General features: G+C 40.7%; 1 protein-coding gene and 1 non-coding gene across 4 annotated transcripts in view; both read left to right on the plus strand.

Moving 5' to 3' along the window:
• The first annotated feature begins 607 nt into the window (after nucleotides 1–607).
• Nucleotides 608–18,142, plus strand: part of SETD2 (SET domain containing 2, histone lysine methyltransferase) — a 126,977-nt gene continuing 109,442 nt past the window's right edge. For all 3 annotated transcript variants that reach the window (XR_008666857.1, XM_055343496.1, XM_055343495.1), the window contains exon 1: nucleotides 608–785. Coding sequence is in view for 2 of the 3 variants with exons in the window: in XM_055343496.1 (XP_055199471.1) it covers nucleotides 715–785 (71 nt within the window). In the remaining variant the exon portion in view is untranslated. The remainder of the gene's footprint in view (nucleotides 786–18,142) is intronic.
• TRNAK-CUU (transfer RNA lysine (anticodon CUU)) lies at nucleotides 17,472–17,544 on the plus strand. Its single transcript has one exon. It is a non-coding gene; the product is annotated as a tRNA-Lys (tRNA).

An 18,142-nucleotide genomic window follows, 5' to 3' on the forward strand; every position in this document is an offset into this window, starting at 1 on the left:
GGGCGGGGAGGCGGGGGCACTAGACCCAGAGGGAGGCGGGGGAGGAGGGGGCGTCCCGGCGGCTCCCCGGCCGGGCTCCGTCTCCGTACCTGCCGAGGGGGGAGAGCCAGCAGGAGTCGAAATAAAGAGGGCGGCCGCGGCACCTCCGAGCTCCGCGGCCCGGGACGCCGCTGCCCGCCGGGAGGGTAGAGTCCCCGCGGGCTCGGGCCGCTCCCCGACGTCGCCTGCCCACGGCCCCCGGCCGCCCGGGTGGGCCCGACGGAGGGGTCCCGGCGGCGCCGCGGCTCCGGGTCCCGCGCTCATTGTTCCGGGAGGCGGCGGGCGGACCAGGGCCAGCCGACTCGCCCCCGCCTGGGGTCGCCCCGCAGCTGCGGGAGCACCGACTGGTGGCGGACGCGCGGCCCGTGCGTGTCCCTTTAAGGGGCCGGGCCTGTGCGGCGGAGGGGCTGGCGGGGTGCGCGTCGCTCCCCGTGTGAGTGTGTGGGGGAGAGAGCGGCGGGCGGGCGGGCGCCGGAGGGAGGGAGGGAGGGAGGGAGGGAACCAGCGAGCGAGCGAGCGAGCGACGCGGGCCGCCCCTGCCGCCGCCGCCGCCGCCGCCGCCGCCGCCGCGGTCGGACCAGCGGCCTCCTCCCCTCCCCTCCCCTCCCCTCCCCTCCCGCGCGCGTCGCCCTGCCGCGGGGAGGGGGCTCGCGTCGCCGCCTCCAGCCGCTCCCGATGAAGCAGCTGCCGCCGCAGCCACCTCCGAAAATGGGGGATTTCTACGACCCCGAGCACCCGACCCCTGAGTAAGTATCTGCTCCGCGGCCCCCCGCGTCCGCCCTCGGCCCGAGCCCGGAGCCCCGAGGGTGGCGCGTCCTGACGGGCGGCGGCGCGGGCCGGCGCGAGGAGTAACGGGCCCGCGGTGGACTCGCGCGGGCGGCGTGAGGAGCAGGCCCGCGCCGCCGCCGCCGCTTCGCTGGGGCCGCGGCCGCGGCCGGTCGGCGGTTGGGCCCGGCGTTGGCGCGGCCGCTCGCGTCGCAGCGGCGGTTGGGCCGGGCCGGTGGGGGAGGGGCGGCCACGGCCGCCGCCGCCGCCGCGTCCGCACCGACCCGGCCGGCCCGAAGCTCGGCCAGCTCCTCCGGCTCCCGGCGGCCCGCGGAGCCCGCGCCGCAGGCGAAGGGGCCGAAGCGGAGGAGCTGCTGGTGTCGGAGTTAGCGAGACGGCGCCGGCGAGGGTAGGCCGCGAATCCCCGGGCTCGGGTGGAAGCCCGGCCCGTCGCCCGGCCTGTCGCCCGGCTTCCCGGCGACGGCGGCTCGGACCGGAAGGGCCTAGCGTGCCTCCCTCAGCCCGGGGCCGCGTTGGGTCCGCGCTGCACTCTCGGGTTTGATTTTCTTTTTTCTTTTTTCTTTTCTCCTGGAACTCGATCCTGGCCTCGTAGTGCTTCCGGCTTCAGATTCTGCACCTTTGGCACTTCGGTTTTGTAATGGTGGCGAGGTTTGTGTGGCCCCGATGTTGAGGTGACACCGGGTTTGTTTTAACGCCTGAAAATGAAAGCCTTCGGAGGGGCAGACGTTCTCTTCCAGATTGTGGGATTTGCACACTTTCGGACACTACTTCCTTGGTAACAGGAACCTTTTACCCTAAATGGATGACTTTCTACTTCTCATAAAGACTTACTTAAAAATCAAGGATCGTTTGAGGATTCTCTAAAGAGACAGCATTCTAGAAAAGTGAAATAGAGTTTTTCCCGGTAGTATTTTTTTCAGCCTTGGACATTTCTTTCTTTCTTTCTTTCTTTCTTTCTTTCTTTCTTTCTTTTCTTTTCTTTTCTTTTCTTTTCTTTTCTTTTCTTTTCTTTTCTTTTCTTTTCTTTTTTTTTTTTTTTTTTTTAAAACATTTCTGTGGAGAGAGCTGTATCTGCTACTGTATCTGCTACCTCCGAGAGCTTCCACTCCAGAGCCTGGATTCACTTCTTTCCCTATGCCCTCACAAGACTATTGTTTTAAAAAGCTATTCTGAAACTCCATTTGCTGGTGTTGGTTGAAGTCTAGACCTACGAATACACAACTCATTTCAAACTTAACGGTTGGTAGGGATTTCAGATGAAACTGTCACTTTTTATGAGCAGAATGATTCCAAGGATTTGCTCTTTTGATACATTTTACCTTAGCTCTGCTATTGCTCTTTTTTTTTTTTTTTAAGCCCTTTGGCAAAGCTTTTCAACTTGGTCCAGAAATATCTGGATCTTTTTTGATAGTTATTAGATTCAGTTGCAAGACAGAAGGATTCCGTTGGGGTATTGATGGTTGTTTCCGCACACAAAGAGAAATAATTATTCTACCTTTGTAGACAAAACCTGACTCTTATTTTTGATGTAAGTTCTCTCAACATGGCTTTATCCTTTCATAGGTTCTTTGCTTTTAAGTTTACATTACCTTGATTAGATTGTTTTGATTTACTGCATAATCATCAGTGCAGTTAGAAAGCTCATGTTGTGTAGGGTTTTGGTGAGGGACTTGGAGAGCCTCAGACAATTCTGTATCCTGATCCAATGAACACTGAACAGTTGTCCTGTACAAAATAACAAGCTAGCCCCCTGGCTGGACTAAGTGCTTGCATACGGTTCTTTTTACCAGGTTGTGTGGTGAAGTCCAGAGCTTTAAGGATCACACTTCTTGGGGAAAACATAATTTTTCATATTGTGGGAAAATGGACCCAGAAGTGCATCTTTGATGGGACGGAGTGGGAAGGAATTAAGAATGCTTGTTGTTTTACACAAGGTCTTTTTTTTTTTTTTTTTTTTACACAAGGTCTTGAAGTTATTTCTACTGCTTTTCTGTCACCACTGCTTTGCATTTCTTTTTTTTTTTTTTTGCTTTTTTTTTTTTTGCTTTGCATTTCTAAGTGACTAAGTTCCAAAGTATGTGTGTGTGTGTGTTGTGTGTATGTTAACCTGCATGGAGTATAGAATTATGAAATATTTTCTGATAATATAAGAACTAGAAGGAATTTAGCATCCTGGACAACACCAGTTTTTCAATGCAGAAACTGAAGCCAAGAGAAATGAAGTGACAGGAGACACTCTGAGGTACTATGTAGATGCTAGTCATTATACTACTGGAGAAGGAAAAGCAGTCAGTGTAGGATTTAAAGAACTTTTGTTTTTTTTTTTAAATTTTTTATTTATGATAGTCACACACACACACACAGAGAGAGAGAGAGAGAGGCAGAGACACAGCCAGAGGGAGAAGCAGGCCCCATGCACCAGGAGCCTGATGTGGGATTCGATCCCAGGTCTCCAGGATCGGGCCCTGGGCCAAAGGCAGGCGCCAAACCGCTGCGCCACCCAGGGATCCCGGATTTAAAGAACTTGGATTTCAGAGTCAGACATCCCAAGGTTTGAACACTAGTTGAACCTTGGACAAATGTCTTCTTCATCTCTCTAAGCCTGGGTTTTCCAAACATCTTGGAAATAGGGATTGTGACGGTAGCAACCTCATAGGGCTTTGGGGGAGGATTGAATGAGAATGGGTGAAAAGCACTTGGCACAGAAGGTAGCATATATAAATGCTTCTAGCTGGAGTCATCAGGGAAAACTTAAGAGGTAGGCTTTTAAGTGAAGCTTAAAAAGATTAGGTGGGCTTGAGAGGGCGACGAGACTGGGGGAAGGAATGACCAAGTGCCCTTTTAGACTTTAGGTACTTTGGAATGGTTCTCAGACACATGAAGAAATTGAGGCACGAAACATAAATTCAGTTTGATTGAAGTAACAGTTTGAACCTGATGTTCTGTTTGTCTTGTACTCACTCTTTTAATGAGTCACAGCTGTGAGACCTGGCTTTTTTCCTGTGGCATATAGGATTGTGTTTCAGGTGAAAATAGCTGTAATCACCTGAGTATCTGTGCATTAGGTGTCTGCTATTGGGGCCAGGTGTTGAGGACACTGCAAATTAGATCCAGTTAAAGTCTTTAAGGAACTCTTCTAATGAGAGAAGTACTTAACAGCCATAAAAGTGCTGTTCTTTGAACATATGCACGTCTATTTTGTGGCAAACATAGTTGCACTAGAGGTAAGTGGTGTACAAAATAAACAAAATTTGCCCTTCAGGGTACTACTCCTAGTAATGGGTAGTAATGAATAATATAGAATGTTCAAAGGTACGTGCTTTGAAAAATGGAGCAAGGTAAGGGGGATCCAGAATTTCTGGGGATGATGTGACAATTTAAAATAGACTGAGTGAACCTTTCTGAGAATGATATTTAGACTTACAGATAGATATAAAGACTTAAAGGGGAGGGAGTTAGCCTTTTTAATATCTGAGGTGAAAGCTTTCCAAGTAGAGGGAATAGTTCCAAGGTGCCGAGGCAGACCTAGTGAATTCTGCCTGTTATGGCTAAAATGGAATGAACAAAAAAGAGCAATAAATAGTAACTTGGGTAGGGGTAGGGATGGGGTGCAGATTTCACAGTGCTTTGTAGAGTCATTATAAGGACCTTGCTCAGAGTTTTCAACAGAGGAATGACATGATACTCTTTTAGCTTCAGAAGGATCACCTTCTTTGCAGGGGAGGACAGAAGCAGGGAGACTTAAAAGGAAATTAACAATCTGGGAGAGAGTTGCTGGTGACTTGTAAAGGTGGTAACCAGGAAATGGTGAGAAATGATTGGATTCTGGATATACACTGAAGAATAAACCAATATGATTTGTTGATAGGTCAAATTGCCATGTAAGAGGAGCCAAGGAGAAGTCCAGGGTTTTTTGTCTGAGTAATTAGAAACGTGGAGTTGCCATCAACCAAGGTAGTAGGTATGACTGTGACAAGAGCAAGTTTGAGAAATAGATTAGGAGTTCAGTTTTAGACATGGTTAAATTTGAGATGCTTGTTAGACATTCAGGTTAAATTGATATCTAATTCAATCCTCTGGAGTTCAGGGGAAAGGTCTGGACTAGAGATATATTTTGTGGTCATCATCTTAGTATTAGAACCACATCACTGGAAGAGATCACCAAGGGAGCCTGTGTAGAAAGAGATAAGGACTTGGGAGTGGTCCCTTTAAATTACAGTATTAAGAGGCTTTTATTATAGTGTGCAGTGTAGGGGTCTTAACATGGATGGTATCCATAAACTTAGAGGGGAAAATAACTTCTTCACTATTCTCTAATTGTAAGTTAGCATTTCTTTTAATTACCAATGTAAATAGCAAACTATAGTACTACTAACAGTAATTGTGATTTTACTATTAGTCCAAGTCAAATATTTTTTATAATATGCTGTGCTTGTAGATATCTCAAAATATTATTTATGTGTATCATTACATCAAAATTATAGTACAGAAGAGATCTACCACCACATTGTTAAGCATATGTATTACTGTATCACACATTTGGTATTTTTGTCCTCAATATAATTGGTCTCATTTGTAATCTTTGTATTTTATGCATTTAAAAATATTAAGCTGAGAAGAAATCCACAGGCTTCATCAGAATGTCAAAAATTTTTTGTCCAAAGCACACACGCACACAAAAAAGTTAAATCCTGGGCTCTGTAGCTAGGGTTTAGAATCTCACCTCTTTTTTACTTAATAGCTTTATGAACCTGAGCAGGTTTTGTAATTAGGATGTGCTTTTGTGTCATTATTTATAAAGTGGGGATCATAATAGTATTTTCTGCAAAGAGTTTTATGAGGATTTAAGAATTAGGACCGTGTTAGCTCTTTTGTTATTAGTATTGGTTGGAAAGCCACAGTTAGAAGAGTACAAGGCACCATGATAGGAAAGGCAGTGAATTTGGCCAAAATAAAGTTTATTGACTGGGAAAAAAATATTTGTACATATTTTAATAAAATATAAAGCAGTGATGTTAGTCGAGTTCTCATAAAATTCTCATAATTCACCTTACAGTGGGAATAGAGATGCCATATGAAGCCAACTAAGAGAAAAATACTGCAGGGAGGGTTTCCTGACTAGAAAGCATAACGGACTATCCTAGTACTTAAGAGAGAGTATACCTTTCCAGTATTCATATTTCTCTTTGCTCTTTTCTAGATTTCAGGCGGAGCATTCATCTACTGACACATTATGTCTTTAGAAAGGTATCAAGCAACTGTTGATACGTTGTGTTTTACTAAGAAACCTTTAAACTGCCAATACATACTTTTATATGTAAGATTATCTATTAGTCATACCTACTTAGTTTCCTCAGTGGAACTTTGGTATTCCCAAATCTTTTCTGCCACTTTTTACTGTACTAATTGATTTAATCTATTCCTTTTTTAAAAAATTGAAATGTATTATAATGTACTCTTTGACAGATTTATAATTTTTCTTGACTTGATAATTGATGGTATTCTGTGAGTATTGTCAGTTTTTGCAGAGAAGCTAGAATAGTCATATGCGAGATGGTAAAGGATGACTAGCCTAGGTTACAGAATCAAAAGGTGACCAGCATCCAGCTTAATTTCTGCTAATTTTTCCAGAGTACTGTAGAGTACCTTATTTTGTAATGCACTAAGAGCTATTGTAAGGCCCTGAGAGACCATTCATATTAGAAACTGAACCATTACATCTGGAGTCACCAAACATTAGGTTTAGACTCCTTCCTTCCTTTGAGAGAGCCAGGGGTGGGGAGCCAGAGTAGGGGCAGGGGAGGCATTTTATTTTGAAAAAATAACTTGCTGAGAATTTGCAAGAATAGTATAATAGAATGTCCACATACTATTTATCCACATTAACCACTTACTTGAAATTTTGTCACATTTGGTTTATCTTTCTATATAAAAAAAAATACATCTTTTATTTTTGACTGAATCAAGTTGCAGACATCAACTTTACCCCTTTACCCCTAAATATTTCATAGTATTACCTAAGAGAAGGCATTCTCTTGGATAACCAACGTATAATAATCAAATTCAGGCAATTTAACATTTGTAACGGTACTGTTAACTCTTAGACTGGCATATTTAAGTTTTGCCAGTTGTCTCAAAAATGTCCTTTTTTTAGTCTAGGATTACACGTTGCATTTAATTGTGATGTCTCTTAGACCTCTTTAGTCCCTGAGGATAGAGCTTTAAATTCAAGTGTTGGATCATTACTTTACTATTGTCTTTGGATTTACCACAATTGTGATATTTTAAGAATAATAAGTGTCTGGTAGTATGTTTTAAATGGTTTCTTTTTTTAATTACCAAAACAAATGCTTATTGCAGAAGGGTAAGATAATGCAGATATTTATAGAATTAAAAGTAATCCACCCTTAACATCTTTTCCCTGCTCTACCTCTCTAAATCCCACATCCAAGAGGGTAACTACTACTAACAATTTAGTGTAGACCTTCCAGAACTTTTCCTTTTTTATTTTTATATAAGTGGAGTCATACTACATATATCATTCTACCTTTTTTCTATAAATTGTGTTCTCTGCATATTTGCATATATATATATATATATTATATGAGGTACTCATCTTTTTTAACAGACACTATTGAGTTGCTTTATTTTCTTAAGGTGTCTGGTTGTCATATTAAACAGTTTAAACAGACCTTAGGGGATCCCTGGGTGGCGCAGCGGTTCAGCGCCTGCCTTTGGCCCAGGGCGCCATCCTGGAGACCCAGGATCGAATCCCATGTCAGGCTCCCGGTGCATGGAGCCTGCTTCTCCCTCCGCCTGTGTCTCTGCCTCTCTCTCCCTCTCTGTGTGTGACTATCATAAATAAATAAAAATTAAAAAAAAATAAACAGACCTTAGAACATGTGCTGGGTGGAAGGTGTCTCTTTATAAATATGTTTCCACACAGGGTGAGTATATTTGGTAATTTATGATTGTGTTTTCACGATTTTGTTTGGACTTTGACTCCTCTACTTTTTTTCCTTTTAAAAATATATTGTATATGTATCTATTTCTGTTTGTCCTGTCTGGTGGATTAAGTAGTTTTTTTTTTTTTTTTTTTAAGATTTTAAGTAATTTCTACACCCAACATGGGACTTGAACTTACAACCCAGAGATCAAGACTCAATCACATGCTCCATTGACTGAGCCAGTCAGGCACCCTGGATTAAGTAGTTTTTATTCCTGCCCTACTTTGATTAGTTGCTTAGTTATTTTGAAAAGAAAACTCAAGGCGTTTAAGTATAGTTTTTTTGAAAATACTTGGTTTGACGCTGGCCAACAAGCTGGCCAAGTGAAAATTCAATAGGTTTGTTGTTTTTCATAATAAGATCTATATTTGGAAGTTTACTTTCATGAATTCAGATGGGAAGCAGTTTACCTCATGTAACTTTTGGTTATTATATGCTAGTAAAATTGTTGTATTTGAGTCTTTTAGGTTTGGAATTCAAGTGTAATGTATTTTTTTTAAAGGTTTTATTTATTACTTGAGAGAGATAATGACAGAAATACCAAGAGACAACAGGAGCAGAAGGAGAGGGAAAAGCAGGCTCCCTACCGGGCACAGAGCCCAGTGCTGGACTCCATTTCAGGACCCTGGGGTCATGACCTGAGCTGAAGGCAGATATCCAACCGACTAAGCCACCCAGGCACCACCCCTCAAGTATAATGTATTTTAATTTGATAGTTTTGGGTTTTTTAAATCAAACTTGTGGTTACTTCAGTGTCTTTTCCAGCTAAGTGAATATATTGGTCATTGAGCTGGAAGTTTAAAGTTGGTCTAAATTCTTATAGATGCTTTTTATTTTAGAGTGCTTTTTCTGTCAGATGCTAACATCTCACAAGTGAAAATATCCTTGGGATGGTGTGGGAGTTGATAGGAGTGTGATCATGTTGGCAGGCTGCTGGGAGGTCTGCATACTGGGAGCATTGCTTATGGGCTTGCAAGATCCTGGAGCAAGTGGTGGTTTCTGACAGTAGCTCTTTCTGCTGCCCACTTCCTGCCATATGCATTTAAATCTTCTCTTTGGGGAGGGTTGATTGTATAGTAATCACCAATATTTGCTTCATGATTAGCTCATGGAGTAACTTGTACTTTGAGTCTTTGATATTTGGCCTCTTAGTGAATAGTTATTAATTACATACTGTCTACTGTAGTAGGCAGATGATGTCAAGCTTAAAATTTTTATGAATTTTGTGTGAATGTAAAGTAGAGCTAACATTGTTTTTCATAAATTACATATTTGGCTGCAGGCCCCCCCCCTTTTTTTTTAAAGATTTTATTTATTCATGAGAGAGAGAGAGAGAGAGAGGCAGAGACACAGGCAGAGAAAGAAGCAGGCTCCATGCAGGGAGCCCGATGTGGGACTCGATCCCGGGACTCCAGGATCACGCCCTGGGCCGAAGGCAGGCGCCCAACTGCTGAGCCACCCAGGCGTCCCTGCAGACCCTTTTTATGGAAGTCCATTTATTCTGATCCTGGAGCACACACAGATTTTCTAAACTTACTTGGTTAAAGATCTACCTCTTCCATTATTTTTTTTTTCTCTTCCATTATTTTATCAATTTTAGATCTGTATCAACTCTAAAACACAAGCTACACGTTTTATGGTACTGCTTTTTTTAAAAATTTTTTTAATTTATTTATGATAGTCACAGAGAGAGAGAGAGAGAGAGAGAGAGGCAGAGACAAAGGCAGAGGGAGAAGCAGGCTCCATGCAACGGAAGCCCGATGTGGGACTTGATCCCGGGTCTCCAGGATCGCGCCCTGGGCCAAAGGCAGGCGCCAAACCACTGCGCCACCCAGGGATCCCCTGCTTTTTTTTTTTTTTTAAGATTTTATTTATTTGCTTATGAGAGACAGAGAGACACAGACAGAGAGAGAAGCGCTGCCTTATGGTACTGCTTCTGTGCTAAAAATTAACTGTAGAGAGATGTTTTATTGTACCTCAACAAAATTCGTTTTGTTAGAAATAGGTGAATATGTACTACTGAAGTTTTCACCAAGACAACCTTAGCAGGTACACTCTTTAGGTTAAATTTACCACGTCCATTAAGAAATAAAAACCAGTTGCCGGAATCATGAAAAAATATAGTCTTTCTGGCATATTGATAGCAATTTGTCTAAGAAAGTAATGTTAATAACTGAATATCAACACATTGAAACAATGGTAGTTAAATATAAAATCGTTCTCCCCATTTATAATGTTGTTTGTCATTAGAGAGACAAACTACCAAGAAATACTTGATGTCCATCTATCTTTCTTTGACTACTTTTCTTATTTATTAGAGAAGATAAAGATAGTGTTAGAGGATAAAAAATTGGGACAGGAGTTGGAACCTGGCTGTGATAGGACATTTTTTTTTTTTGTCTGTGCATATGATAGCTGTAAAATTTGTTAACCTCTGTGCTTTTGTGAAATGTACCTGTTGCTTAAAACTTTTATTTCCATCATTACTATTTTTCCACATTATTATTTTATAAGATATATTTGCATGCATGTGCATTTTTATAATTCTCCAACTTCTAAGATCCCTTAGGTGGTTACTAATATGAAGTATTGAAGAATGGCTAACCATTTCCTTGGACCCTGTCTGTCTGAGCATTTATCCATCATCATCTTGCACCATTTAAACTTGTTTGGTTCTATCTATTGCTAGGACCTAAGGGATTTTGTCCCATGTACTAGCAAATCCAAGGAACATGATGGATATTTTATAGAGCCTTATTCTTTTAGATGGAGGAATCCCAGTCACTAGCAGTTGGGTACATAGTAGTACGTGCTTAAGAAATGTTTAAGTTGACTTGATCCTTCTTAACTGTCATTTTGATTTTTTGATAGTGAGTAGCAGCATTAATAATTATTGGCATCTATCATAAGAGATTCTTAAATATTACATTAGGATAGAGAGAGAATTGAGTGATATGAATTGGGCTAATGAATGTGATTGGTGCTGAGAAAAGTTTTTATGCTTCTTCTGTTGGTCCTTCTGGAGACAAACTGATGAAAATTGGAGACCTCATGATGGTGGTCTGAGAGAGAACATGAGTGCTTCTTAAGGTAGGAAGTATTTTGTGCTAGACCAGTTTTTAGTTGCTTTGTATTTGTGTTTTTTTCCAGAATCCTCTTTAAATTATACCCGTTCACCCTTGTTAATTGTCTTTCTGTTCAGATCCTTCAATCAGTAGCTTCATTTATCTCTTTATGGATATTAAGGGCCAAAAGGAAGAAAGGCAAATACAGATGCAGTAGTAAATCAAGGGATGTTTGGAGGTATACCATAAAGCTGTGACACTGAAAAATGGTAGAAAACTTGATATTCTAAAATTGAGGCTTTTGTTCTCTAGGTAGCTGATGCTTTTTATACCTAGGAAACTTAAAAAAACTTACATGCTAAACCTTAAACTCTATGAAGCAATTATAAAGTTATATTCAAAGTTTTTTTTTCATAATCAAAACTTTTAAACCTGATGTTAAGAAAAACTAGCTGAATTGAACTTTTGACTAATCAATTAACATTTGTTGAATTCCTACCTTTTGATAAGGATACAGAAGTAAGTACAGGGAGCTATAGCAGGGGCACTTAACCCAGACTGGTGGAGTAGAGGGGTGGGGAGTCAGGGAGGGCTGCCCGGAGGATGTATACTTAGCCTAAAAGAATGGGAGTTAGGCAGAAAGGGTGGATGGAGGATACTCAAGGGCCACACTGAAGGGTAGGGTACATAGGGAAAACTGTCCCTATGTCCATTTCCAGTTAGATTCCACTGTATTTGCTCCAGTGTGAATTGCTGAGCAGCATAAGACGTATTTCATGGAGGAAGGCCTATTACCTTACCTAATGACTTTTCATTCCTGTGGCTTCCCACTTTCTTTCCTCTCAATCATTACCATGGTTTACCATGGCTGTGATTTATAGGGAATGGAAGATAGTGCCTCTGATTTTATGAATAAGGGAGGAAAAGAAGACCCAGAGAAGTTCAAGCTATGCTTACTAGCTAGTTTAGTGACAGTACCACAACTTGAGCCAAGGGTCTTTTGAGTACCCAATTTGTGAAAGACTACCTTTAAAAAAAAAAAAATGGGGTGGGGGTGGGGCAGAGGAAGAGAATCTCAAGTAGGCCCCATGCCCAGCATGGAGCCCAAGGAGGAGCTCTATTTCATGACCCTGAGATCATGACCTGAGCTGAAATCAAGAGGCAGGCACTTAACCAACTGAGCCACTCGAGTGGCCCAGGACTAACTTTTTAATGATACTAAGGAATAACATGATACCTGCCATTTATAATCAACTCGATTCCTGTATTCTGAGTTAACTTGTTTTCCTAGGGATTTCTGGATTAGTTTTGAGTTGCTTACAATAGTTTAATTTGGAGGATGCAGAGAAAACTCTTTTCTCTGACTTTGCATATATGTATGCTAGAGGATTAGATGGCTGAACATCATTGCAGCAAAAGCTACCCTGGATGTGTGGAGCATCCAGTTCTGCTCCTTTGGCCAGATACCTTAAATAGTCTGAAATCTTCATTGGAAATGAACTTCTAGGAATTTTTAATCCCATATGAGACTCCAGCCTTGGTTTGTTGTCATTCCATATATTAAGGAAAACCAGGAGAGGTACATAGGTAGATAACTTGCCTTTTGTTAGGAGGGCTAATGTTTATTTTTGCCTTAATTCATGTCCTGCATAAAATTGCATTGCTGCTTGTGTTCCTTCTGTCTTACCGGTTCATGTTCTGTCCACATGATGAAGTAGTTGTAGTTCAAGGGTTCTAATCCTGGATTTTGGACAAATGGAAGAGCTCACAAGTAATAATGAACATAATGTGTGAGAGCATAAGATGCCAGAGACATCACTCCTCCATACTGATACTAGGGAATCAAAGTAGTTGTAGATTAATAGGAAAGGCTATGTAATCATGGTTACTTTGAAATAAACTTGTACCTAACTTGCTTGGATGTCTGTAGATATTTTTCCTATTTGAATTGTTTGGGAAATGAGATCATTATTGCTCTAACTTGTTCTAAGTTGAACATCAAGACCCTAACTTAATGATTCTCTGATTCGGAAATTTATATTACTCAATGTTAATTTATTTTTTGTTTTATTTTAAGTTTTTTTTTTAAGATTTATTTACTTATTTATTTATGATAGAGAAAGAGAGAGGCAGAGAGACACAGGAGGAGGGAGAAGCAAAGCAGGCTCCATGCCTGGAGCCTGACGTGGGGGATTCAATCCCGGGACTCCAGGATCGTGCCCTGGGCCAAAGGCAGGTGCCAAACCGCTGAGCCACCCAGGGATCCCCTCAATGTTAATTTAAAAACCAATGTTTGAGGGTGCCTGGGTGGCTCAGTTGCTTAAGCATAAGACTCGATTTTGATTCAGGTCATGATCTCAGGGTCATCGGAATTGAGCCCTGTGTCTGGCTTGCACTGGGCATGGAACCTGCTTAAGATTCTTCCCCTACTTCTTCCTCAAGCTCCTGTCTCAGAAAACAACAACCAGCAACAATGCTTAAGTCTTGGAGATGAATAGTAAAAAATAAACAAATAAAATGGGTTGGTTAACTATGGCCTACAGGCCAAATCTGACTGACCACCTGTTTGTACCTATGAGCTAAGAGTGGTTTTTACATTTTTTAATGGTGGGGGATAAAATCAGAAGAAGAGTACTTCATGACATGAAAATTATATGAAATTGAAATTTCACTACTCATAAGTGAAGTTTTATTGGAACACAAACCAAACAAAAATAAAAACTAATGCTTATTTTTATAGTATTATAGAAGTAGAAAGAAGATGTAAAAGATTGATGAATGCTTAAATTGAGCCTAGTTCATACTTTGAAATTTCCTGGTTAGTAAATTTCCTAATTTTTTTTGTCTTCATCAAAAGAAAGTTTGAAGAGTGTAACATTGTTTTGTCTCATTGAAGTTTTCAGGTTGGTTATGGTTTAAACCTAGGTTTAAACTGAACTTTTTTTGAGCCTATCAATGAATAACATACTTTGATTTTTGTAATAGGTATCGTGTAGGGTGGTGGTTGGCAAACTAGCCAATGGGTCAGACCCAGCGTGCTTGGATGTTTTAGAATAGCCTGTGAATTAAGTATGATTTTATATCCTTTAAATGGTTAAAAAAATGGAAAGAATAGTATTTTGTGACGTGAAAATGATATGACATTGAAGTTTTTGTGTCTGTAGATAGTTACTGGAGCACAGACATATTTATTGTATATGGCTGCTTTCACACAAAAACATTGGTGTTGAGTAGTTCTAACAGAGACTGCATGGCCTGGAAGCCTGAAATATTTATTTTGTGGCTCTTTATAGAAAAGAAATTTGCCTGTGCTTTTCCCAGGGCACTGATGAAAAATATATTGTCTAATTTCCAAGATTGCTTATGTACAGTTTTAAAATGTGTTAAATTTTCAGGAAGGCATGGCGCATCCTAGTTTCATGCTTTTTAGAGTTTCTTGGTAAGAAGCTCACTGTACCCCAGTCTGGCATTTGGTGAATCTCACAGTTACATTAGAATAATTACTTCTATTTTATTAACTTTTAAGAAAGGAGCTTAAGCTTTCAGGCTGTTTTTCCTCTATCAGAAGGTAAAATTAAATGTAAACAATGGGTTGAAAGGGCTCCTGGAGAATTAAGAAAATGAAAAGGGGATGCTGAAGGTAACAGCAACGGAAAGGCAGGAAGTAGCTGCCCATCCTAGGGCTGGAGGAAAAAGGGAAGAGGATGTGGTTCCCACAACCCAGGACCTTAGAGTAGAGGCCCTCTGGAGCTGAGACCTCTGAGGAAGGGGTATCTGACAACTGGTGCTGGTGTCTGAGGGGTTGCAGTCAGACTGGTCTGGGATTGCGGGGTGGGGGGGAGGTGGAAACTGGAATCACCAGGGTGAAATGTATTGGTGGATCAGTATGTGTAGGAACTGCGACCAACAGGAAGGAACAGATTCCCTCTTAGTCTTCCAGCCTTTTAGTCTTCTGGCTAGCACATGCTATTTGTGCCAAAGGAAAAAGTAGTTTACAGGGTCCTAATCATACTGTCACAAATAAGAGAGTGTAGAAAGTGTATGCTGGGAGCTGAAGGAAAGTATCTTAATGAAGGACTGGTGGTCTAAACGTACTGAAATATTTCTCTAAGCTCTAGATAGGAAATGATTCTAGTGTATTTTCAGGAATCTGGGAAGGTAAAAAAATCCAAAAGGAAGATTTTGGATGAGCATTGTGAAGCGTCTGGAGACCTTTCTTCTTCTTCTTTTTTTTTTTTTTTTTTTTTTTTTTAGTTCATAATGTCTGTTTCCTATATGTTGCATTCTTTTGGAGGAATTGTTTTAAGGTGAGATCCTGGCTTTTGTTTACCTTGTATCCAACAGACCAATTAGAGTAAAAGATTGAGAAGTGAAGAATATCTGAACTATGTTAGATAGCAGTAAAACCCCAATATATAAAAAGTGGGGACTTTATATGTTTCCATTTTGGATTTTCTACTATCCAACAGGAGAAAAATAAATCCAGTTATCAGTTATTTAGGAAATAAGGGGTTCCAAATAGGAGAAAGCAAATTTGAACTTCTAGTTCCTTTTTTAAAAAATATTTTATTTATTCATGAGAGACACACACAGAGAGACAGACAGAGACAGAGGCAGAGGGAGAACCAGGCTCCATGCAGGCAGCCTGATGTGGAACTCAATCCCAGACTCCAGGATCACACCCTGGGCCAAAGGCAGACACTCAACCACGGAGCCACCCAGGGATCCCTCTTCTAGTTCTTTTGAAACTACCTGCTTATCTGTCATGGATTGATATATTTTAAACATACACTAAAAATTAAGTCCTAGAAAAATGAAGTGAAAAACTAGACATTCAGAATCCAATACCACTGGTTAAACAGTTACATATATTCATAGTGGTAGTAGTTATGTGAATCTGTGTATGGAATAATTTTGCCTAGAACTACATGCACACATAAATGAATATGAATGCAGGTTGAGAAGAATGGTGAAAAATGAATTAGGTCTAGTCTGGTTAATAGTAATGTACCAATGTGAATTTCCTGGTTTTGATATTGGACTCCAGCTACATGAGATGTCACCAGCGGAAGGGGCTGGGTGAGGTGTACAGAGACTCTTTGTACTGTTTTTGCAACTTCCTGTCAATCTGTAATTATTTCAAAATAAAAAGCTTAAAAAACTATGAGACCACTGATTACTGATCAAGGTCAAATTGCTATAAAAGTTTGCAAACTCTAGTCTCAATTTCTGTACTTGTGGATATGTAACATACTTAGCCAATTGGCGCTGGCCAAAAGACTACAGATAAGTGTTAACTCCCTTTTCCTTCTGCAGCTACTCTGTATTTTTACCATTTTCTTCAATCTCTCTCTACCTTTCATCTTCTACCTCTACTTCTGTACTCATTTGTTCAAAAAAAATTTCTTTTTAAATATTTTATTTATTCATGAGTGACAGAGAGAGAGAGGCAGAGACATAGACAGAGGGAGAAGCAGGTTCCATTTAGGGAGCCCAATGTGGGACTCGATCCCGGAACCGCGGGACCACACCCTGAGCTGAAGGCAGATGTTCAACTGCTGAGCCACCCAGGTGTCCCTGTTCAAAATTTTTTAATGTGCACCTTTTTAGTGCCAAGACCTGGGGATATAAAAATGAGCAAAGTCCTCACTATTTATGCTTATTTTCTGGAAGTGGAGACTTTTTAAAATTGAGGTATAATCGATACACAATATCTTACTAAGTGTTTTAGGTATTTCATAGTGATTCATATTTTTATACATTATGAGTAAAGACTTGCTAGTGAAAGAATCTTACAAATATGTAATTCATATTGCTTACAGTTCCCATATATTGAGTACTATGTGCCAGGCGCTATATGGAGGATTTTAAATAGATATTCTCCTTTGATCCTCTCTTTGAAGTAAATATAGTACTACTATTTCAGTTTTATAGATAAACTCTCTGGCCACTATTTTCTTAAGTGTTAAAAAGTACTGCAGTTGATATTCAAATCCAGGTTGACTGACTTTCAGGGTTTTGCTTTAACCTTTTATACTAAAATGCCTCTCCATCTTGTGTTTTGAAAACACATAATGGGAGGAGTAAAGGGATAGGGGCATGCCTTTTGGTTGGTAGGCACTAGAAAGGCCCTAGAGTGGAAAACTTACGCTAAACTATGTAGGTTTCGTTTCTTTTTTTCTTTTCCTTTTCCTTTTCTCTTTTCTTTTCTCTTTTCTTCTTTCTTTCTTTTTTTCTTTCTTTTCTTTCTTTCTTTCAAGATTTTATTTAAGATTTTATTTATTAGAGTGAACCAAGTGAGCAGGGGGGAAGGGGAACGGAGGGGGAGGGGCAAGCAGACTCTGCTGAGTGTGGAGCCTGAGTGGGTCTTGATCACAGGACCCTGAGCCAGAACCAAGAGTCCGATGCACAATGGACTGAGCTGCCCAGGCATTCTTACATCTTTTTCATCATACTAGTTACGGTATTTACAAGTGTCCATTTTGGTTTTCAGTGCTCTCATCAGTATAGATGTAGATATGAAAACCAACTGCCTACTTTGACTCTTCTTTATGATATTAGCTGTTGTTGAGGTACCTGGCTGGCTCAGTTGGTAGAGCATGTGACTCTTGATCTCATGGTCATGAGTTCAAACCCCATGTTGGGCATAGAACATATTTAAAAAAATAAAAAGATACTGGCTAGTGTTGTTAATTTCAAGTCCTAGTCCTATCATTTTACCCTTGGTTGTTTCCATGAGGGGTGCATCTACCTTGTCAGTTTGTAATATTTTTCTGTCATAGAGAATAAGATTTGACCTCTTATAGTGAGCTTTTGATGGTACTTCACATCTCTTTGTGATTACTGGAATATTTTTAAGTGGCTAGGGGCTTGTTGGCTAGGTCTGTGGACCAACTGCATTTTCTTAAATTCTTGTGTAGTATAACTTGACATTAGAGACATAAACAAAAAATCCCATAGGAGTTTTGATACATTTCTGTTTTATAGATGAACCAACTTTATATTCTGCATTATTTTATAAATCTTACACCTCTGGAATTTGGTATCTGGAAGTGAAAATTGTAACCAGATTTCTAATTTGCAAAATGATGTACAAAATATCCTGTTGTTTTTATGTTTACCTTAACACAAGATTTTTCTCAAGAAATGGAAATACAGCACTCTGGTGACTTACCCTAAAAGATTGGCAGATTGGTAAAAAATAGATTTAGGTATTAAGAATATTAATAATCTCCTTCCCAAACA

This window comes from Nyctereutes procyonoides, unplaced genomic scaffold (genome assembly GCF_905146905.1).
Source record: "Nyctereutes procyonoides isolate TBG_1078 unplaced genomic scaffold, NYPRO_anot_genome, whole genome shotgun sequence".
Taxonomy (NCBI): domain Eukaryota; kingdom Metazoa; phylum Chordata; class Mammalia; order Carnivora; family Canidae; genus Nyctereutes; species Nyctereutes procyonoides.